Here is an 8770-nt window from a genome sequence, read left to right as displayed (position 1 = left end):
TGACACTTTACGCACATGCATTAAGCCCACTTTTCATAGAACAAGGCTCGCATGTGCAAACCGACTTTCACACGAGACCCTACCCCACTCCATTCTCCGATCAATCCGTCATGACCAATGTATTCAAACGTTTGCCATTATGTTTCCAATGCCTACAGTCGTATACGTAGTATGAATAAAGTCGTGTACGTAGTATGCCTACAGTCGTATACGTGGTATGCCTACAGTCGTATAAGTACTATGCCTACAGTCGTATACGTAGTATGAATACAGTCGTATACATAGTCTTTGCTCCGTCTTTGACCTATTTATTTTGGCGGTAAAATCATACTTAGGCGGGAAAATTGTACTATGTTATATTACTCCCTATAGTACTTTTCATGTTATTCATGCTTATCTTGCTTTTCATGAGATGTTAGTTAGTTTGCGGGAAATTATTGTATAAATACCACGCCATGTGCTTAGAGGGGAGAATTAGAAAAGGCATTCAAGAAAAAGGATTGTATGTTAAAGTTAACCTTGAAAAGTTGGATTTATTATATTAAAAAAGTGTAAAACAAGAAAAGTGAACTTATGTAAAAGAAAAATGATTTGTTGAGAATCAAGAACTGGAAATTAAAAGTGATTGAAAGTTGAACCAGTATCTTGTGTTTACTTATTTGAAGGTCAATGTGGCTAAAGTAAAGAAAGTTCACCACATTGAATGGTCCCGTGAACCGGATTTTGATTCTCGTGCTGTACGAAAGGAAAGTGTTTAAAACGTCTTTATTTTACTGAAAGAAAAAGTGTTTCGGAAATATTGTGTTTGAATAAAACGGATTGTTGGATTGTTTATTTCCTGAAAAGAGTAAGTGTTACTTGATTATTATTTTCATTACATCAAGAGACATGGCTTCTCTACCATACGTGAAAGGTGTAAGAACTCGCTACAGAAATACACAGAGAAAATTAATTATTGTGCGGAGATTATCAGTTCTGATTTGGATGAAAGTGATATTGAAAGATTACTTTCAAATTCAGAGAAGTGTATCAAAATGTTGAAAATGTATAGCGATAAATTCGAACTTCAGTCTGAAAAGCTTGCTTGTGCTATAGCAGAGGCCCAGCCTGAAAACTCTAAGAATTGGAACAAGTTGCAGATGTGGATATGTGGATATGAAGTTGTGTTCTGAAGCTTCAGACAGTGTTATGGAATTAGAAGAATTTGTTGAAAAGATGATGATTCTCAAGAATAAATCAGTTATTGATCAAGCAGACGGAAAACTTACTCCTTCGGAAAATGAGAGGCTAGTGAATGTACAAGAACAAATGAAAGATATGATGAATATTCAAATACACCATCAACAAGAATTCATAAAGTATGTGGAGAAACGAGACAAAGAGGAACAGACTGAATCTTTAGTTAAACTTCCTAAACTAGATTTGAATATGTTTTATGGAAACAAATTACATTGGTGCGAATTCTGGGACGCCTTTGAGTGTACCATCCATAGAAACGAAAAGCTATCGGGCATAGAAAAGTTCAGTTATCTACAGAGTAAAATTGGCGGTGACGCTAAGCGTGCTATTGCTGGCCTAGCAAGATCAGGAGCAAACTACAAGGTTGCTGTGAAACTGTTACAAGAACGATTTGGAAAAGGACAGGAAATCATTGATATTCATTACAAGGAAATGTTGAGTATCCAAGCACCTTCCTATAAAGTGGAGAGTTTGAGATCATTCATGGATAAATTTGAAAAACATCTACGACGTCTTGAAGTGTTAGGTGAAAATGTGAACCAGAATTTGTTCGTTTCAATGATAACAACAAAGCTTCCAGAAGGTGTGCCCCGTCAACTTGAAATAAGCAAGGGAGCTGATGTTGAATGGGAGGTCAAATCTCTTCGAACACATTTGAGAAATTACATATGTGCTTGTGAAAAATCCAACCAAAATATCAAGGAAAACTATGTTTCAAATGAACGAGAATTCGATATTCAAAGGAAAGGAAGTAGAAGCAATACACCATTGAACAATCCGAGAGCAGCTTATGGAAACTCACAAACCATAGTCAATCATCGAAGCTCATCATCATTCGTTACAAACGTCAAAGGAGCACGCGCTAATACCCAAAACAAACAGCTAACACCATCGTGTCATTTTTGTGATAATTCACATTGGAGTGATCAGTGTCCGCAGTATAAGACAATTCATGAAAGAAAACAAAAGATCAAAGGACATTGTTATAGGTTTCTGAAAAGTGGACATGTCATAACAGAATGCAAATCAAATAAGGCGTGTGTCTACTGTAGTGTGTATAATAAACATCACAGAAGTTTGTGTCCAAAACGATTTGGTGATAATAGTGTGAAGGAACAAGCTCATGTTCAATTTGATGAAAATATAAGTGAAAGTCCAAATGGGGACACAAAGCAAGAAGGTATGATGGTTTCACACGGAGAGACAGTTTTCATGCAAACTGCAAATACTGAAATTCAAAATCCGGAAACAAATTCTTCAGTAAGAACAAGGCTTCTCCTAGACTGTGGGTCACAACGTACATATATCACAAAAGATTTAGCAGATAGTCTTGGTCTAAAGTGCGAAGGAACGGAGGAATTGAAATTATTCACATTTGGTGGAAGTCAAGCTAAGACAATAAAGACAGATATGACTTCATTTAATCTGAAGTTGAAGAGTGGAAAATACATGAAAATAAGTTCAAACGTTGTGCCAGTTATCAGTGGTAATGTGCAAAGAAAGACGCTAGAACCATCCCTTCACCATTATTTCTGTGTATTTGTGGAAACATTAGATCTAGCAGATACTCTACCGAATGACACAGAATCGTCTGCTAATGATATTGATTGGAAATGATTATTATCTAGATATAGTGCATTCGCAAAAAATGAAAGTGTCAGAAGGATTATACCTTCTAAATTCAAAGTTTTGATGGATTTTAAGCGGGAGAACCAAAAGTACAAGTGAAAGTGATGATGAGGAAAACTTCCTGATTCTTACATTTGGGAGTCAGCTTGATAACACACATGTACTCCAAACAGTTGATAGTGTTGTTCAGACTAAAGTGGACTTAGAGGACTTTTGGAGCATTGAATCCATTGGAGTGAAAAATGAATATGAAGACGTGCTTGATGATGAAATTGTGATGAAAAAATTCAAAGATGAAGTTATAGTCGAAGATGGAAGATATCAAGTTACTTGACCATGGAAGGAAGAAGATTCAGATTTACCAAGCAATAAACAACTGGCATTTGGTAGACTTAAATCATGTCTGAAGAAGTTGCGAAGCAAGCCGGAGTTGTTAAACAAGTATAATTCTATCATTCAGGAGCAACTTCTAAACGGGATCATTGAAAAAGTGCCTGAAAATAAATCATGTGAACGCATTTATTACATACCGCATCATGGTGTTGTGAATCCAAATAAGACTACAACAAAACTCAAAATTGTATATGATGCTTCTGCAAAAGTGTCAAAGGAAAGTAAAAGTTTGAACGAATGTCTTTATAGAGGACCGGTTTTGCTTGTGCGGTCTTCTCATGAGATTCCGTCTGCACAAGGTAGCCTTAGTTTCAGACATTGAGAAGGCATTTTTGCAGATTGGTCTGCAGCCATCTGAACGCGATGTTACACGATTCTTCTGGGTTAAGGATGTTCATGACCCAAGTGTTGGATATGACAGCTTGGAAGTGTACAGATTCTGTCGTGTTCCTTTTGGGATAGTTTCTAGGCCATTCTTATTGGGAGCAACAGTTGAAACACACCTTGACTCATATGGAACACCTATTGCGGGGCAATTAAAACATGATATTTATGTAGATGATATCATAACTGGAGCAAGCAGAGACAAATAAGGCATTGAGATCTATCAAAAGGCAAAGCGTATGTTCAATGAAGAATCGATGAATTTAAGGGAATGGTTATCTAACAGTGATTTGGTGAATGAAAGTATACCATCTTCTGACCTAGCGGAGTTGAAAGAAACACAAGTTTTAGGTCATACATGGAATCATAAGACTGATACCTTGTCGTTACAGAAAATAAGAAAAGAAAGATGTACCAATAACAAAGAGGAATGTTCTTAAGACAGTCGCTGCTGTTTTTGATCCCATAGGATTGTTTTTACCTGTACTATTGCGAGGAAAGCTGCTCATTCAAGAATTGTGGAAAACAGGTGTAGAGTGGGATGAGGAGATTGAAGATATTGTGATTAAGAATCAATGGAAAGAGCTCAAAAAGGATCTTGAGAACATAAGTGACTTCAAAATTGAAAGAAATATATCAATTGATTACACGGATGTTAGTTACATATTGCTGTGTTTCTGTGATGCATCAAAATGCTCATATTCGGCAGCAGTTTACCTTCATCAGAAAAAAGCAAATTCGTCCAAGACGGATTTAGTGTTTGCGAAGACACGCCTTGCTCCTGTGAAAGAAATAACAATACCAAGATTGGAGCTAATGGCTGTGTTAATTGGAGTCAAATATTTACAATTCGTGAAGAGTCAATTAAAGCTGCATGTTTCGGAAGAATATTTGTGGAGTGATTCTCAGGTTGCAATTGCATGGATAAAAAGTGACAAAAGTTTGCCTGTATTGGTGAAAAATAGAGTTGAGGAGATTAGAAAGCATGGACATGTACATATTCGATACATAAATACGAAATAAAATCCTGCTGATGTTGCTACTCGGGGATCAAGTGCGAAAGATTTAAGTGAGAACAAACTGTGGTGGAAAGGACCTACGTTGTTCAGTAAAAATTCAGGCGAATGGAAGCTTGAGAGTTAATTTGGAATGTGTGATTTGTCAAACAAGGAACAAAGTAGCAACAGTGAGTATTGCGTATTGACGGATGTCAGTGTTGTTCCAGTAAAAGACGATCCACCATTCGGAATTGATATCGAGAGATATTCTTCCTTAGGAAAAATGTTGAAGGTTACGGCGCTTGTGTTATTATTCATACGGAAACTTAGGAAAGTCCAGTGCAAAAGTAGACAAATTAAAAGTGAAGATATTCAAGAAGCGGAACACATGTGGATACGTTACATACAAAGGAAACATTAACACAAAGACTATAGTGAGATACTTGCGAAGAAATCTACTCAGTTACAGAAGCAACTGGGATTGTATATTGATGATAATGATATAATTCGGTGCAGAGGAAGACTTGACAATTCGAGTATGGTTGAAGGAGCGAGACGCCCACTACTTCTACCACACAGAGAACGTTTAACTAAGTAAGTTATAGAACAAAATCACAAAGAGTGTTTGCATTCAGGAGTTTCCCAAACTTTAGCCAAAACGAGACAAAAATTATGGATACCACATGGTCGTTCTGCAGTGAAAACAACTTTAAGATCATGTAAAGTATGCACTCGTTTTGAGGGAGGTCCTTTCAGGATGCCTCCAATGCCAGATCTCCCAAGTGCAAGAGTGAACGAATATCCAGCATTCTCGAAAACAGGACTCGATTATCTTGGTCCACTACAGATAAAGAGCAGTGAGGAATTAAAAAAAGTTTGGATATGTTTGTTTACGTGCATGACAACACGTGCTATTCACTTAGAGATTATTCAGGATATGACTTCAAAGGAGTTTCTTCTTGGATTTAGACGGTTTGTGTCACAACGTGGTGTACCCTCAGAAGTGTTGAGTGATAACGCAGCACAATTTAAGCTTTCAAAACAAGTCATCGAAGATGTTTGGAATAATGTGATTCAAAGTGATGATGTTCATTCGTATGTGTCAACAAATGGTATAAACTGGAAATTCATTGTGGAACTTGCGCCATGGATGGGCGGGTTCTATGAAAGACTAGTGGGAGTTGTGAAACGTTCAATGCGCGAGTCAATTGGTAGACGATTGTTAACAATGATTCAGTTACAAACCCTCATCAAGGAAGTTGAATCAACAGTGAATTCTCGACCATTAGTGTATGTGGAAGATGACGTAAATTCAAATATTCCCCTCTCTCCAAACCATTTTGTGACTCTAAACCCAATAACTGGAATTCCAGAACTAGATTCAGAATGTCAGGATGAGGATAACAACCTTAGTGAAAGATCGAAAACTAAATTGGACAAAAGACATTCAATGAGTTCTGGCGGATTTGGCGCGAGGAATACCTTACTAGCTTGAGAGAACGTAATCAAACACAACTGAAAGCAGGAAAAGTGTTGTCCAAGTCTAGTCCAAGTGTAGGTGATATTGTTCAGATCAAAGATAATGTGGCTAGAGGGAGCTGGAAACTTGGTCGAGTCGTAAATCTGGTTAAAAGCAGGGACGGTAGTGTTCGATAAGCGGACGTGGAATTGCCGTCAAAAACTGTTATTGGAAGACCGTTGAACCTGTTGTACCCGTTGGAATGCAGTGGTTCTAATAGCAAATTGAGCGACAACAACAACATTATTCCGGATAACCAGACAATGTGATTCAAAGACCACGATCTCAAAGACAATCAGCAAACTATGCTACAAGTAAAATCAAGAAACTCTTTGACTATGAAAATAGAAAATAAACTAGTGAAATGTGATTTATTTTCAATGTTGAATAGGACTTCCATGAGACAATTTATGCTAAAAGACGTAGTGTAAGGTAAAGAAGAAATGGGCTTGTTAAATTGTAATACTGTGTATATTTAATGAAAGTATCATTTTACATTTGTTTAAAATATGTGTTCATTTTGTCGGCGGGAATGTCGTGAATGCCACGATTTTGTATATATGAAACATTGATAGTGTTATATAAATTTGCTCCGTCTGATATGTAAATAGACACTTTGCTCCGCCTGTTATGTAACAACAGATTATATGTCTTTGCTCCGTCTTTGACCTATTTATTTTGGCGGTAAAATCATATTTAGGCGGGAAAATTTTACTATGTTATATTGCTCCATATAGTACTTTTCATGTTATTCATGCTTATCTTGCTTTTCATGAGATGTAAGTTAGTTGGCGGGAAATTATTGTATAAATACCACGCCATGTGCTTAGAAGGGAGAATTAGAAAAGGCATTAAAGAAAAAGGATTGTATGTTAAAGTTTACCTTGACAAGTTGGATTTATTATATCCTATATTATTATTGTACTGCAATGATACAGCCATCATCAGACCGATACGGGCATGTTTGCTGAATACTGATCGCAGTTTATGCCAAATCGTCGATATAGTGAAATCATTCTGTTTCATAAACTATTGTATTTTATATAGAATAATATAGAAAGTGATTGTGGTTCTAATTGGATAGTTGTGTCTAATTTTGCTGAGGAAAAGTTAAACATTTATTTACTGTTGCTATTAAATAACACAGTATAGTATTTGACCACTGATGCAATACAGTTTGTATAAATCACACCATCATTACATCATTAAGGAAAATTGAAAAAAAATTCAAGGCCGTTTCCGTTGGCCAAAATCACTGTGTGGCTTGTTTGACTTGTTTGTGGTTGTGGTTACGTTGTCTGCAATCAGACCACGAAACCTTACTTACTCAGACCTTTACACCCTATCAGGGCATAGGCCACCAACAACTGCTCTCCGACGTCTCCGGTCCTGTGCTATTGTTTTCAATTTCTACCCAGTTGAAGCCTAGTATCCCAATGTCTTCAATCAGGTCCCGCCTCCAAGAGTTCTTGGGCCTTCTTCTCTTACACTTGCCCTGTGGGTTCCAACTTAGGGCCTTCCTGGTAATACTGGTGGCTGGTTTCCGGAGTGTATGACCTATCCAGCCCCATCGTCTTTTATTGATTTGTATGTCTATAGGTCCCTGCTTAATTTGTTGCCACAGGTCCTCATTACTGATGGTTTTTGGCCAGTGTATCCTAAGAATTCGTCTGAGGCAGTTGTTAATGAAGGTTTGGACCTTTGGTGCGGTGGTTTTGTTGTCCTCCATGTTTCCGATCCATATAATAAGACTGATTTAACAATTGAATTAAAGATCCTAAGTTTAGTGTGTGTTGATATTGCTTTGGCGTTCCATATATTTCTGAGTTGGAGGAAGACTGCTCTTGCCTTACCGATCGTTTCTTTGACATCCGTATCTGTGCCACCATTCTTGTTCACAATGCTACCCGGGTATGTGAAAGCTTCAACCTCCTCTAGTTCCTTTCCTCCAAGTGTAATTGGGCTGTTGTTGGTAGTGTTGATTTTAAGAAGCTTGGTCTTACATGTGTGTTTGCTCAATCCTATCTGAGCAGAAAGGTTTCCAGCTGCGAAGTTTTGTTTTGCATCTGTTGGTGTTGGTGTGATAGGAGTGCCTGGTCGTCCGCGAAATCTAGGTCCTCTAGCTGCGTCCACATTGTCCATTGGATTCTATTTCTTCCCAAGGAAGTATTTGTTTTCGTAATCCAATTGATTGCTAGTGGAAATAGAAACGGTGATAGGAGACACCCTTGTTTGACCCCGGTCTTCACCTGGAAGCTGTCTGTAAATTGGTTTCCATGAATGACCCTGCATGAAATTCCTTCGTAGGAGGCTTTGATTAGATTTATTATTTTGGTAGGTATTCCATAATGTGGAAGAAGTTTTCAAAGTGTTGCTCTATCTACGATGTCAAATGCCTTTTCATAATCCACAAAATGTATGTATATAATATAGGTGAATTCCACTCTATTGATTGTTCAAATATAATGCGCAGTGTGACAATCTGCTCTGTGCATGAGCGGTTTCTTCTAAAGCCTGTCTGGTAATCTCTTAGTTGAAGGTCCACTTCATCCTTCATCCTATCCAAAATGATCCTATTGAATACCTTATCTGGCACGGAAAGTAGAGT

General features: G+C 37.5%; 1 protein-coding gene across 1 annotated transcript; it reads right to left on the bottom strand.

The window, feature by feature from the left end:
- Nucleotides 1-7507: 7507 nt before the first annotated feature.
- LOC127861966 (uncharacterized) lies at nucleotides 7508-7891 on the bottom strand. The gene has a single exon (XM_052400803.1). It carries the CDS (start codon nucleotides 7889-7891, stop codon nucleotides 7508-7510), a length of 384 nt encoding a protein of 127 aa, XP_052256763.1.
- Between the last annotated feature and the right edge of the window lie 879 nt (nucleotides 7892-8770).

This window comes from Dreissena polymorpha, chromosome 1, assembly GCF_020536995.1.
Source record: "Dreissena polymorpha isolate Duluth1 chromosome 1, UMN_Dpol_1.0, whole genome shotgun sequence".
Lineage (NCBI taxonomy): Eukaryota > Metazoa > Mollusca > Bivalvia > Myida > Dreissenidae > Dreissena > Dreissena polymorpha.
Note: the sequence above shows the minus strand (reverse complement) of the source record. Positions and strands in the feature narration are given on the sequence as shown.

What these genes read in the sequence shown, in the direction of transcription:
- LOC127861966 (XM_052400803.1), bottom strand. Translation starts at nt 7,891, where the DNA reads ATGGAGGACAACAAAACCACCGCACCAAAGGTCCAAACCTTCATTAAC.